This window comes from Frieseomelitta varia, unplaced genomic scaffold, assembly GCF_011392965.1.
Source record: "Frieseomelitta varia isolate USP_RPSP 00005682 unplaced genomic scaffold, Fvar_1.2 scaffold_281, whole genome shotgun sequence".
Classification (NCBI taxonomy): domain Eukaryota; kingdom Metazoa; phylum Arthropoda; class Insecta; order Hymenoptera; family Apidae; genus Frieseomelitta; species Frieseomelitta varia.
This window is the reverse complement of record NW_025110014.1, coordinates 1,674,811-1,690,155: the sequence shown is the minus strand read 5'-3', so window position 1 is coordinate 1,690,155 and position 15,345 is coordinate 1,674,811. Positions and strand designations below refer to the sequence as shown.

At 40.1% G+C, this 15,345-nt stretch overlaps 1 protein-coding gene and 1 long non-coding RNA gene across 2 annotated transcripts in view; one reads left to right on the top strand and one right to left on the bottom strand.

Annotated features, from left to right (window-relative positions):
• The window catches only part of LOC122529237, an 87,889-nt gene that overhangs the window by 40,453 nt on the left and 32,091 nt on the right, over positions 1-15,345 (bottom strand). The gene's annotated exons all lie outside the window — the stretch shown is intronic.
• Positions 1-15,345, top strand: part of LOC122529236 — a 348,092-nt gene that overhangs the window by 323,024 nt on the left and 9,723 nt on the right. Inside the window, exon 10 of the mRNA XM_043655130.1 lies at positions 6,948-7,058. Within this exon, the coding sequence (XP_043511065.1) occupies positions 6,948-7,048 (101 nt within the window). The 3' untranslated portion in view covers positions 7,049-7,058. The remainder of the gene's footprint in view (positions 1-6,947; positions 7,059-15,345) is intronic.

Sequence of the window (15,345 nt, the reverse complement as noted above, 5' to 3'; positions counted from 1 at the left end):
GAGTCTCCCTTCGCGCAATACACGCGGTCAGAAGATATACATTTTCCTAGAATTTTTACAAAGTAACGTGAGATAAGAGAACTCATAGTGTTTGTTTTCTACGAGCCGGGTTACGATTACTCAGCAATGTTCAAGCACGTTAAATTTATAAAAACTCGGCAAGAGATGAGTTTAACAATAAATCATTCGGAAAAATTAGCATTCATAATGAAAATGCAGTCGAAGTTCCAAACATTTCGAGGAGGATGACGAGTTTGTGCCAATTAAAAAGGAAAGGAGGATCATTTTGAATTAGAGTAGCGATAGTGACGACACCGAATAAAATTTATTTTTGTTTCCTAAAACATCATTATTATTTCCTTTTTTTTTTTTTTTGTTAAGCCATCTGACATAAATATGTATTTCTATAACTTGCACCAGCTTTTCTTTTCTTTCCAATACTTCGCTTTATATATAGGGTGGGCCAAAGATCACTTCCTACTAAAATAAGTCCGTAATTTTTGTATTATATATTTACTTCAATGTTTTGAAGAAATAATTTTCAAAACAATGAAAAAATCATGTCTGAAATTCACTTAAATTCAATTCAAAATTAATGAAATCAGTTTTCTGTTATATTTTGATGTTTTATTTAAAAAAAAATAGACGAGAAGAAACTTTTGGCCCACCCTATAGTATTGTAAACTAATAGTATCGTGAACTAATAATATCGTGAACTAATAATATCGTGAACTAATAGTACTGTGAACTAATAGTACTGTGAACTAATAGTATTGTGAACTAATAGTACTGTGAACTAATAGTACTGTGAACTAATAGAATTGTGAACTAATAGTACTGTGAACTAATAGCATTGTGAACTAATAGTATCGTGAACTAATAGTACTGTGAACTAATAGAATTGTGAACTAATAGCATTGTGAACTAATAGCATTGTGAACTAATAGTACTGTGAACTAATAGTATTGTGAACTAATAGCATTGTGAACTAATAGTATCGTGAACTAATAGTATTGTGAATAATAAAATTTTTGTTATCGATGAGGAATGCAAGAAAGCTAGGAGTTGTTGAAATCTGAATAAAATTTCAGAAACCTCAAGTCGCTCAATTACTAGCAGGTACCAATAAATTTTAAACTGGTCGATGTTAACTGTTGTTATTAAGAGGGCAATTCTCTTTGGGGATGGTATGTCGAAAATAATTTGTCTTCGCGCAAGTTTTTCCGACCTATGCGGGTCAGCGTAATCCCAAACTCAGACCAAGTTTAGCTGATCTATTTGTGGGTCAGACGTGATCAAACTCGGAAGTTACATATTTTCAGAGAGAGAGAGAGAGAGAGAGAGAGAGAGAGAGAGAGAGAGAGAGAGAGAGAAGGAAAGACAGCTCATCTCGAAATGTTAATGCAGAGGAATAAATTTTAAAAGGAATAATTCCCGCGCCGCCGGCAGATTAAACTCAAGGAGATTAAAACTGCGCGAATATAACGAATTGCGTAATTCCAATTTATTATTCTCGCGAGTGCTGTCTCGCTCTTACATCCTATTAACTTGAGTTTCATTCACGTTCCCGAGCAAGAAGTACGAATGTTTTCCTTCCGTTTTATTCAATATTCCTTTGGCGAAGATGTTTCTCTTGGAAATATCTTTCGATAAACGAAAATTTAATTGCAAGAATAATTATTGCTCCTCAGAAAGCTATTTGACGTTCGTGAACAGTTGAGATGTGGAAAAAATTGCAAGTGACTGTCGACGTTTACGAGTGATCGTAGAATTACAGATTGACGCTTCGTTTCACTGTGTCGATTCGGTGTGTCGATGTCGAACGCACACAGTATCGAAACGCAGGACAGTATCGAAACGCAGACACGCAACGCCACAACGTTGCAACGTCGACGGAGCAAATTCGAAAAACTAACCGGACGATCGCGACGACGGCCGACCGCAAACACAAGAGCTCGCAATTGGAATTCCCGGCTGCTCGCCAGGAAGTGGTCAATAGGAAGTTCTGCTACGTGCACTCGCGTCTACGAGGCCGCGGAACGAACGGCCAGGAAACGTATCCGAGTGGGTTGAATCGAAACAATCGAGCCGCAAATACATTGTCCGCTGTGAATCCGCGTTGTCCATTGATTACAGAGGCATTCATCGTGGCTAATTGCCACGAATCGTCAGAGCCAGCCCCCTCTCCCTGCGTGTTTTCTACGTCTTCGAACCGCAAATCTCTCTCTCTCTCTCTCTTTTTCTTTCTTTCTTTCCATGTTGCAAGGTGAATCGTTTCAGGCAACTGTCGTTAAATGCTATTTTTTTATCGTCTATTCACCATTTGTTTCGATGCTCCCGGTATATTTTACACCCATGGGATGAGTCTTTTTTTCTTTTTTTTTTTTTATTGAAAATCGAACCGGCCAATCTCCGGCAGCAGGAATTTCATCAAATTTCAACTTTTTCCGCGCGATATCCGCGTTAATTAGCGGGATTATTACTGCCGCGGCTCCGCGATTCATTAAATAATCTATTGATTATCGTGCCAACGGACGTGGCTGTCTATTCAAATTATCTTTGGTGGTATAATAGAATTACGTATAATAGAACTTACAACTGATGAATCTGGTAAGTGGAAGGAGTGCGATAACTGGAAACGAATGTAAGTACGTTTGAAGTGATAGAGAAAGAGAGGGACAGAATTTCAATTTCCTTTTTTAAAAGAAACTATATGTTTTTGCATGTATGTATAATTATAATTTATAATTTTACATTTATAATTTTTAATTTTAATTTTGCACATAAACTATATGTTTTTGCATGTATGTTTATTTATAATTTTTGGTTTTAGTTTTGTATATATATAAATATATGTGTATGTGTGTGTGTGTGTGTGTGTGTGTGTATGTATATCCAATGTGTATCTTTTTATTCTCGTTGGAAAAGGCTAGTAGAAGCCATCGGGCTTATTGCCAAATGGAGACACTGTAAATCAACCAGAAAGGAAGAGAGAGAGAGAGAGAATTATTCATTTCTCACAAGTGGGTAGTCCTTCGAACTGCAAGGGATATGCACAAAGGATATACACGATCGTCACCAGTCGTGAGTGTCCTTAACCTTCCTATCTTTCCTTCAGTCAATACTTAAACCGTGGCTTGATTCAATTGCGCGAAACACGTTGCACAGGCGTGTCTGTAACAGTGACTGATTTTATTAGTTCGAATTGAGAAGTAATCTCGAATGAAATTGAAAAGAAGGGAAGGAGAATAAAGAGGCGACAGATTTAAAGAGAAGCGAGGCAAGAAGGGAAGAGAAAAACGCAACGAGCTGGAAAGAGGGAGTCTCTCAAACGCGAGAGAGAGAGAGAGAGAGAGGAGCGCAAAAGGGAAAACGAGGGAAGCGTGAGATGCGGAAATAGAGAGGGATCACTGTGGCAAAGGGAGAGGGGTTGGAACAAACATAAATCGAATAGATAAATCTCGAACTCGAGGGAAGCAGATGGGTAAAAATTGAAAGATCAAAGTGGCTGGCCAATGAAACGTTGGCGGAAAGAATTCCTCGAGAGGAGCCCGAAGAACGATATGTTGAGAGCACGCCAGCAAGATCGAAGGTCGGTGCGAAGATAGTGAAATGAAAAATTCCAGACGGGGAACGACAAACGCTGTGGAACGACGCTCAACGCTCGTTCGAGAGAAAACGTTGAACAAACATAAAACCGCTGTATCAGATCTCGCTCGTAACGTGTTGAACTAATTTCTGAACGACCTTGCGAACGACCGTATGGTGAAAGTGTCAAAGAAACTTGAGCAAACTGATCTTCAATGAATCGCGTTGGAATAATTTCAACGATTTAAAAGATAGTTTTGGATATTCTTCGGCAACAACTTCGAAATAATCGAACTTCGAGTGCATCTCCAACAATCTTCAAACGACTCTGAACGACTTTGGAACGACCTTCAACAACTAAAACAACCTTGAATGTTCTTCGAACAACCCTGAAACGATGTTGAGTGTACTTGGAAACGTACCTCTCGGAAAACGACGTTCGAAAGAGCTTTTTAATTGACCTCGAGCGAGTCCTCTTTGACGAACGTTGAAATAGCCCATTTTAATAACCATCAAGTAGCACTGAGTAGTTTTTCAGTTGGTACTCGTACTTTGACATCTCTCTTTCTCTCTCTCTCTCTCTTTCTCTCTCAAAGGAAGAGGACGATCGTGGAAAACGATTATCGAGGAAGCACGTTTTCTATCAGACTCGTTGTGCAGACCGGAAGAACGCCGATCCTCCGAGGTATTCGAGTGATCGATAATCACTGGGTAGCCTCGGAAGCTGTTCGATCTGGCTGACTATTTTTCTATCCGGATTTTTCGTTTCCCAGATACCCCAGACGATTAAGTTCTATTTCTGTTTTTGAAATACCTTTCCCGCTGGGAGCTTATGCTGCGATGATGCTCATCCCTCCATTACTATGAATTAAGCATTTCCGTGGGAGGCGTGCGTGCTTCGGACTGTGCCATTTCCAAGTAAATATCTCTCTTAACACTAAGAGTCTTTCGATGATATCGTTTCACGATAAACCAGAGGATGGTGATGGAGAAATTTCATCATTTTTGTTTCATCATTTTCTGCTACTGGATGACCAATCATTCCTGACAATCGGCTCAGTGTCAATACTGACAATGAGTCAGTGATAGTCCTGAAGTGATCTATCTGCGAACACTTATTTACAGGGCAAATTCTAATAGTTGATCGTTTACGTTCCTTTCCCTCTCCCTTCGATTTGTCAAAAAACATAAAACTGAAAAGATAAAGCAATCCACTCTTTTTCATCGAGTGGATTAGAGTCGTTGTAACATAATCTTTGACTACGGTTGTAACGTAGAATAAAACAGTGTCTTCCAACCACCTAAGTACATATCTCTAAAATCTTCATGCTCCACCCCTTGACATATTCTTATTGTTTAAAAGATGAATTTTTGAATGACGTGGAGGAAGCCTAAAAGGCCATTGACTTGGTCTAAACAAGCTTTCAAAGAAAATGACAGGAAAAATAATGAAAGAATGAAAAGACAGTTGAAGTACCTTGAAGAAATCACTTGAAGAAATTATTTTAAAAGATAACAAAATAAAATGACATGGTAAACAGCAAATAAAATTTTAAAACATATGAAAGAGAACCGAAATGCACAAATATAAAATAATTTTAATGGGAATGGCTATTTCTGTATACCTCGATAGCTTAAATTATTATAAAATAAAATAAAAGTATGAAAAAAATTCCGGTGCAAAAGATATGAAATGCAAAAAGTCCAAAACCATAAAGTCGCTGTTAGCACGCATTGTTAAATGATCAAGAAACTTTTTCGCCATTTTTTAAGAAAACTATTAGATTACGACCTATGGTGATGAGTAGAATACAACGCAAGAAAAAAAATTTTTAACCTTGAAATTCAAGGTCAAGGTCAATATTGCTACAGGTTCTTTACAATCGAGGGTGTAAAATTCATCTACGATAGCCTTTTACGGACAAACTTTTCTTTCCACTCTGTGCTTGGTAATTTTCCATAAACAGAAATCCGTGGTTTGGCAATAACGCGAAAAGTTCAAGTCCTGGAAACGTTGCTGAAACGCACAGGTTGTCGTAGAGAGCTGCGCGTGAAGTTTTCGGTTGGATAATCGTGACGAAGAAAGCAGGAGAAGGGGCGGGATAGAGACGGAGAAAGCTCAGATAAGCCGATGGCGCAAGATCCATTAATAAGGAGTGCCTGATTTCGTGAAAGCCCCCAGTGCCTCGAACTATTATCTAGGAAACGTAACTCGGTCGAAGAGCGATTAAACGGACGCCACCAAAATACGTCAAGTTGCGGCGGGCTGTGCCTGACAGAAAACCTATAGACGGAACAACCATTAATGAAATGACAAATGTGTTCTTGTCGGCGGCACACGAGCAGGCTCGAGCCCGCGCTCTTCGCGCGCACACAGCGAGCCCAACGTTTCAACAACAACGAGGTCCGACCGGCTGGCTACGCGGAAAAAATAAAATACAAAAATCCGACCGCGTGATTTACACGAGTCCATAATATCGCGACGAGCTCAATCGGCGCAACCGGCTCGATCATTCTTCAGCCGTCGTTCGGAATTCGCACGGACGACTTGGCCAGATTTATAGCCAGATATTGCGAGCTTCCACTCGATGATAACGTCTCGCCGTGAGACTTTTGACGAAGGGTTTAGATATTGATTATTTTGTCGATACGAAACCGACGAAAGTATTAGCTCCGCTCTATCGCGACGTTGTTACGACGGGTAATTTCTTCCGACGTTTCAACAGTTATAATGGAAAGTTCGAAACGGAAGACTCTCTTCTTCACGCGAAAGGACGCTAGAAATCTTCTATGCGCTCTGTTACGAGATGTTTTGGAATTTATACAGCTGTAACCGGGACACAATCTCGTCGTCACTTTCTTGGTAAAATTTCAGAACAATTTTGAAGTATTATTGCAAATAAAACACGTAGAACGATGACGGAAAATTTTCATTCACCGGATCTTGTGGAAGAGTTTCGTAACGCTGAAACTATCGACGATTATAAATTGCGCAAGTATTCAAACACTTAAAATTGAAAGTATTCAAACCCTTGTGAATCTACGAAATTAACAAAAAAAAATTAGAAAAAATACAAATCGGTCATTTCGATAGTTTTTCCAGCGTTGATAAAGCGTGTGAACGTAGCTTCTTACGGGGCAGTTGAATGCGGACGAGTGAGAAAACTGCGACTTTGTTTCTCTCTAATTTCCCTCGTTGGGGAAAGAAAACAGGATGGAAGGACAGGTTAACTAAGGAGGCGCATTAGATTCATTCCGCGAGGCTATCACTCGCTAACGTTCGGCTGAAACGAACGATGCGAGGATGCAGCTGACAGCTCGTTATTTAATTCAATTTCGTTTTCTCGTTTTGGTTCCAGGGGAGTTGCCAGCCGCGGTGCACGACGGTAACGGGGTCTCCAGGGCGTTCCTCAACCTGTGGCTAATTCACTTAACCATGAGCTACGTTTTTTCCAGATGACAATACTAAGGTGAGTCAGTTCATCATCGGAACGATCCCTCTGGAACCTTCCTTCGCGGGTTCCGTTCCGTTCTGTTCTCGCGGCCATCTTTATCCGCCTGGCGTTAGTTACAAGCTCCTAAGTTTTAAACCCCGGGACTGTAAAAGGCTGTAAAAGGTTTCAGTATTAATGTCGTTCGGACTTTGAGATTCAACTTTCTCGAGAGACACTCGACAGAGAAGTTTAAGCGAAACAAGCGATACACTTTTTCGTGTAAAATGGATTTTTTTTCGTAAAAGAAAAAAAAAGAGAAAGTTCTTTTGTTTTAAAGATTCGAACCTCGAAGATAAAATTAGTCCAATGTCGTGTCGTGTCGCGTAAATACGTTATGAAACCATCTAATCCGGCGAAACGGTCCCGAATCAACTCGTCCCGGCGAATCGATCGTGGCTCGAGGAACCGAAACGCCCGCCGCGGAAGCTCTCCGTTTCCAATTTGAACGCTCGTTCGAGCCGTTCGTTCCTGGAAACTGGAAGAAAGATCCAACCCTCGGATCCCGGTCGTTCAGCTGTCGGGATTCGATGATACGGTCTCGTTTCGAATCGAAGCGCGAGCTCAGTCGCTGCGAAAACTCAGGCAGGAACAGCAATCGTATAGAACCGTCCCCTCTCGCCGACTATGGTTATTACGACGATCGTGTTATTATTACGACTTCCGTGTTCGTCGTCCTTCGCCGCCGTCGCCGAGAAGTTTGTCTATTCGTGTAATTATTAATACCACGGCGTGTCGCTCGAATCGTTTAACATTCCGAGACTAGCGACAGATCCGAGAAAGCTGTCGCGATCCGCAATCGTCGTATTCCTTGCTCTCATTCTCCCAACCGACGATTATATCTGTCTCTCTGTTCTCTTTTTGACTTTTTCTTCTTTTCGTCGTCCACGAACGTTTTTTACCACCGGTGAAATTCTTTTGTACAAGCCCGGCTTTTTTCGACCGGTTGTCTTATTTCCCGCACAGCTTTCTCCTTTTTTCTCGCTCGGTGCGCCCGGTTACTCTGTTTTCTCAGTCGCTTCGCTTCTCCTTTCTCTCTCCCCCTCCCTCCCGCCTCACTTCCCTAGAAACGAGTAGGTTTGTTTGCGATTGGGACCCGTTTTCCTAGCCTTTCCGCCGAGGCTTTCTTCCTTCATTTCTGTCAACTTTCCTTGCTTTCTCTCTGTCTCTCTCTCCTTTATGTTCTCTTCGGTTTTTTTGCCCGGTGCGCTTTTCCTGACCCGTTTCCCCGGGGAGCCTGGATTTAGCGCTCCCTTCGCAACTCTCTGTTTCCGTTTCTTCCGTTTGCTCCCTTTTTATCTGCTCCCGAAGCTTTTCTCTTTTTTCTCTCCCTCTCCCCTGCCGTTGCTTCTATCCTGGTCATCCTCACTTTCCTCCACATCGTTTTATGATCTTCCTTTTCGGTTCGTCTGCTCCTTCTGTTCCGCGCGCCGCACGCTCTTTATCTTCAACGCTCCGGATTTTCCGCTTTGTTCTCCACTAAATTTCCTCCAGAATCGCTGGTCCAACTCCTTCCTCGCTTACCCCCCCCCCACCCCTCCCGCCGCGCCCGATGCTGTCTCGTCTCGTCTCGTTTCACAATTTTGATTCGATCTCTAGTTGACAAGGATCCAAGCATTCTCTTTTCTTGCGTTAGTCCCTTCGTATTCGCAATGTCTTTAATTTACCTCTAATCCGAGTTACAGATGAGTTGCGTCAAGTTCGCCAGTTAAATCCAGCGCCGACTTCCAGAAGAAAGCGCAGATATACTGTGACGATTCACGACACTGTTTAACGACTCTCGACTTTCAGTCACAGAAGGAAGAATCGATTGAGTTTTTAGAAAAGAATTCATTTCAGTCGTGACCACGTGCGCTGGAAACTGATTGCGGACCGTAACGAGTGACCAAACCGTATACAATAATTCGTCGCTTTCTTTTTGAACTCGTCGGTATGATATCACTGGCTAAAAATTATGAAGAAGTAATAAATTTATTATTTGTTTCGCTTCGGTTATACTTAAATATACTTAAAACTATGAGAATATTGCAATTTTGGGATAAAAGATTCTCGACGTGGGTGGCACGTCATTCCAGCACAAGAGGTTATAACCACTTGTAATAAATTTAGTATTAAAGTAATAATTTTAGTAGTAAAGTAATAAATTTATTATTTGTTTTGCCTATTTTGTTTTACTCAAATATACAAACTGAGAAAATATTACAATTTTGGAACAAACAATTCTCAACAATTCTTGTGCATTGCAGCGCAAGAGATTCATTTATTCATCTATTGTTTAATCACTAACATTGCCATTAAATAAATATTATTTATATTTTATCTCGACATATATTTTTTTACACGGTGTATCGAAATGCGAATGAACTCGCCTATTCCTCCATCCGTCTGTTTCGTTTTAAATTTTACAAAGGATCGAGTGTGCTCTGTACACGAGAAACGGAGAGACGCTTCTCGTGATACATCGGAAGGTATCACGCGCGACTCGACCTTGCAGGTAACAAGTTCAGCTCATCCGTCTCCGTTCGGAAAACTTTCGACGTGTTTCCGGCTCTTGATGGCCGCGGTTACCCGCATCCCTGACTAATTCAATTCGCCCGATTAAAATTTACAAGGGACGCCGGTACTTTCCCCGAGAAATTTGCCCGAAGTTCGGGAGGATCCCTTCAGTTTCGCCCCGTTTTAATAATAAATAATCGGCGGTCCCCTTTTCCTCTCTCCATCGCCAAATTCTTCCTCTTTGGGGCAAAGATCTCGGAAGTGAAACGTCTGTTCCCTGGCGATCGATGGAAATTGATTTCGAGGTCGCATCCACCTCGATCGATGTATAAAATTGCAAGATAACGCCTAGAGGAAGAGAGAGAGAGAGAGAGAGAGAGAGAGAGTGAGATTCGGTGTGATTTAAACCAGCTGGCACCGGTCATGGGAATCGAATCCATTTAATTGGATTTTACACGATTTACGTTTCATGACTCCGTGAGCCGGTGAAATAAATAGAACGAAAGGACGGGGCCTGCAAAACGCCCGCGCGAACGTCGTTTCAATCGTGCGCCGTTTACCATCAACGAATTAATCGACACGGTTCCGAATGAACCAAGAATTACTCTGCGAAACTGAGTGACAAATTCTCGAAAATATTTCGAGACTTGCGTTTCATTGAAAAAAATGGGAATAAATCTTTTCTTGCGCGAACTTCGAATTGTCGTAACTGGAACTACCAAAATGGTCAAAATGATCAATTTGTAATTTTTGTCACTCATGTATAATCTAGAGATTTAAATAATTTTTCGTAAAATGTGTACTTCGTTGTATTGTAAAGTTTTCTATTTTTTTTTTTTTTTTTTCTTTTTACATTAACATCTCTGACGAAATCGCCGATAGCGCTAGTATTAATATATAACATTCGCAAGTTAATCTAGATCTAGAAATTCAATTCTCGAATATTTTCAACTGTTCTTTTAAGACGAGGAGCAAAGTAATTCAAAGTAAGACGAGAACGAGTATCTCGCCGTAGTTCAAAACTTTCCCCTTATTAACAACACAGACGAAACCGCGAAAATCTCTCGGCGGAAACGGAACTTGGCCGTGCGCGTTTCAACCTCGAAGAAACAAATAAATCGCAGTAACAAAGCAGCCCTCTGCGAGGTCCCGGAAATTGCCTCTAATTTCCTGTGAACTCGCGAACGGAGCAGAAAACGATCCGACCTGACGCCGATACTCGCGATCGTGGTTCGTTATACTCCTCGTTTCCGTTTGCAGCGCACGATCCGCAATCCTGATGATCTCGTCGCGCACCCGTCATCAGCTTACGTTCGACGAATTAACCGGTATTCATAATTCAAGGTTTTATCGACGCGTATCGGCTCGCGTATTTCGCTGAAGGGGGACAGTTTCAGAACGGGGAGAAAGGAAGTGCCGGGGTGCCATGTGACGGCCACCGCGGAAACTATAGCTTATGCAACGCGGCTCGCAGCCAACCGTATCTCACCTTCCGTACTTTCATTATCAGTCACCATAGATCACCGCGAGCCAACGTCAATGACGTCGCATCCGTTCATCCCTCATCGCGAGCCGTCGCTCGGCGAATCGCGATCCAGCCCATCGGTGCTCTGTGCATCGATATCGATAACGTTCGCGAGACCACGATAAACCGTGGATCGTTAACTCTTCGCCACTGTAAGTGAACCTCCAGATCACGTTTTTTTTTATCGAGTTTCACATTTGAAAATTTCGTTAACGTTTTACGTTACGTTCGTCGTCGCGAAAGAAGATGCGGAATGATTTTTTTTAAATTTTAACCTACCATCAACGCCTTGCGCTTGGCAACTGGTTGCGCGTACCATAACGAGTGACCGAACCGTATACGATAATTCGTCGCTTCCTTTTTCTTTTGAACTTCGTCGGTATGATATCACTGGATAGAAATTTAAGAGGTAATAAAGTTATCATTTGTTTTGCCTTTGGGTTACATTTAAATATACTTGAAACTGAGAAAATGTTGCAATTTGGGATAAAAAATTCACGACGTGCGTGGCACGTCATTCCAGCGCAAGAGGTTAACGACTCGATATCAACGATTTCGAACGAACGACAAAGGACAGGTCAGCACTTCTTGTCGATCATTATCTTGTATTTATCGCATACAACGAATCGTCTTCTACTTTACGTTGGCAACAAGTCCTAACGTCCAAACCGTACCGTGCTCTCCCCACAATCATTATGTCGGGAGCGTTTACTATTGTCACCTCGAGTCACTCATTATTTTACGAGTTCAAGGTATAATCCAGCAGTTAAGTTATTTTAACATTTGTATAAATTTAACAAAGATAACTTTGATTGAATATCTTACATTTATACTGAAAAATGAGTCATGCATAAACACGATACTTCTAAACGAAATTAATAAAAAATGACGAGAGAACAAATTAATTAGGAAACTCTCCCAAGAGAGTTAACTAGCACTGATCTTAACTCTTTTTTGTGTCTCTTGGTGTCTCTTGTATCTCGTATCTTTGAAACCTTGCATTCTGAGAAACGCAACGGATTATCAAAGCCGTAACTAACGAGATTAATAAACACGTCGCGCCTTAATATTTCCTCTCCGCGCGATTGGAACAAAAACGAAGGAACGTGGACGATCTCCTGCGTAAACAGTCCAAGAATCGTGATTCATCGGTTTAATGTTTAATCCAATTATCAAGCGGACTGCGCTGTCTCAAGGATCGCGGGACTGGCTTTAAGACGAATTCAATAAATTCCCACGCCGTTTGTTATCAATCTTTGGAAATCCTTAATCCCTCAAGCTCTGTTTATAAAAGAACTTTATTTAATACTTTGCCTCGTAGCGCTGAATCTCGCTCGTCGCGTTTGTCCTTCTTAGAAGAAACTCGCGCTCAAACTTTAACTTCACATTCAATTCTCAAATTTAAATACTGCAAATGCAAATCACAATCTCGTACGAATATAAATTATTTAAATACTCAACGTTTCTGCAAATATCATTCGTCGTTTGTTAACGCAAGCAAATCGACTGGTTCCTTTTATCGAAAGGTTCGTTAGAAACTTTTTAAATCACGCTTAAATGTTGTAAATACGTGTTTAAATAATGTTGTAATACAAATCACAGTTTTGTATAAATTACCTGTAATATTTCAATACTGAACGTTTTTGCAAACATCATTTGCTGACGGAAGCAAATCCACTGGTTTCTTTTACCGAAAGTTTTGAAAGTTTCATTAAAAACTTTTTAAATCACACTTAAATATTCGTATAAATATGTGTTTAAATACTGTAAATACAAATCACAATTTTTTGTATAAATTACATATAATATTTCAATACTGAACATTTTTGCAAACATTATTCGTCGTTTGTTACTTGTTTCGCAAGCAATTATTTGTTCGAATGTTTCGTTAAAAACTTTTTAAATCGCGCTCGCACGATTATCGAAATCTGACAGTTAACAGACTGGAGAATGGCAGAAAGGTCCACGATAAATAGCGCCAGAGTAGAGAAACGTTTTTTCTACGAGTGTCTTATCTAGCAAAGCTCTCGCGATCCTCCCGGAGGTCGATGCAGTCGACAGCGTGCGAAAGAAAGCAGGCCAGCCACAGGGTTTAATGAGGAATCCGCTTTGCACACTCTTCCAGAGGGTAATTGGCACTTCGCCTCGCGCTAATTGACAGATTCATTCCTCGCCTTTTATCGCGGGTGTGAGAAATTGACTGTGCGGGAACGCCGGTTCCAGCTAATGTGCGCCAACCGTTCACGTGTCTTTCCTTTTTCGTCTTACAACCGATTCATATAACCACGTTGAACGACACTGTTCAACTTTCCAACCGAGTCACTCACGGTGACGTTTCCCTTGTCTTTTGACGCTATAGATACCCGGAGAATTAGCAGAACGTGACGACGTATCGCTACTGTAAGTTCTATTGCATGGTTCTGTTACTAGAACTATTACTAAATTGGTGAATCAAGCGAATAAAAGAAAGGAAATTGATAGGATTTATTTACACTGTGTATTGTGATGAAGACTGATTTTCGAAGAATAATTAAAAGAAAATATAAAAATATATAAATTATAAATTGAAAGAAAAGATACGCGAAGAAGGCACGAGAAGTTCGAGTCTGCAGCTTGGAAAACTCGAGCCGCGGTTCTAACTTCTATGGCTTGAGTCTCAAGGATTTAAGCATTGAGCTGTAAAAGCCAAAGGCTCTTCAACGGCTCTTTACCAGCCTTTAAACTCGAGCTGTCTAAATTATTTCAGAAATTTTAGGAATTTTAAGGCGAATAATATTTTATTGAGTATTCCCATGTAGAAATACAGGAAAAGCAAAATACATGGCGTTTTGTAGGATGTTTAGCTTTCCCGGAAAAATTCTACAATTTTGTTACCATCACCATTCTGGCAAATATAAATTGTTGTTTCGTAAAGTCAGTTTAACCACAATTAATTTAAATTGATACTTTAAATTGTTACAATTTTGTAAAAGAGATCACACAATGATCTATTTCGACAACACTAGATTCGTTCTTTTTTTTTCCAAGATATTTGAACACCATGTAGCAAATGGGAAAGTGTTTTTTTTTTTAAAAAAGATTGTAAAAATTCACACGTGTGTAAAAACGCCGAGAAATTTCATTTACGATTAAATCCGTAAGTCTTGAAGATTGAAGTTTCTTCTCTACAACGATTCTTTAAACTTTGCTGTACGATTTTCTTTCATCGTTTTATTCAATGATGGCACGTTACCCGCGACATTTTATCAATTGTTAATACTCGAAATTTTTTTATTAATCATTAATACGAAATTTCATTAGTCGTTAAAAGTGTAAACTCGAGCCTTGTACATCATCAACGACAAGTACACAATACATTAACCGAAGTGCACGTTCTTCTCGAGTATTGCGTAAATTTTCAAAGCGTGAATTCCAAATATCCAAATTTTCTGAGCAACGGAGGTCGCGGAACACTTGAAACATCCCACACCGAACTAGGGATCAGTCGAAAAAATATTACAGAAATTGCTTGCGTTGCGAGTGTCCTCGCCAAGCACAAACTCTCTTTGATCACACCGCTTTTGCCCCCGCGTTGCAAGATAAATTCTTTCCCGCCATACCCCGCTTCTTTAATTCAACAGACACGAAATTTACGGCACTACTACGTAAGTGTTTGAACTTAATCAAGCTACAGGCTCGTTCCCCTCGTTTCACCAAGTCTCCCTTTCCTTTTTCCTTTTACTTCTTTATTTCGGAAACAGAGAACAGGCACGTGTTATCGCTCGTTCGGTAGGTCTAGCACGAAACTGAAACGGGAGATTACGGGTCCCCTTTGAGAGGCACTCGCTTCTCTAAATACGTTCGCGCACGAAAATATGTACGTATATATATATATATATATATATATATATATATATATATATATATATATATATATATATATATATATATATATATATATATATATATATATAGTGTTTCGTAACTTGTTGGGACCCACTTCGGAAGCTGATTGTACGTCTAAAAATAATTAAAAAAAAAGTTATATAAATACATGTCCTATCTATCTTCGTTTATGGGATATAATGAATTTTATAAATACAGAGCAAACTCTAGTAAGCTAGTTTTACCAGGGATGGTATATGTACAATTTTCATAATAATCATAATTGGGATGAAGAATACTCACATGTTATTGTGCATTCAAGACATCAACACCAGTTTAGTTTAAACGTATGGGCAGGAATAATTGATAAATTTTTAATTG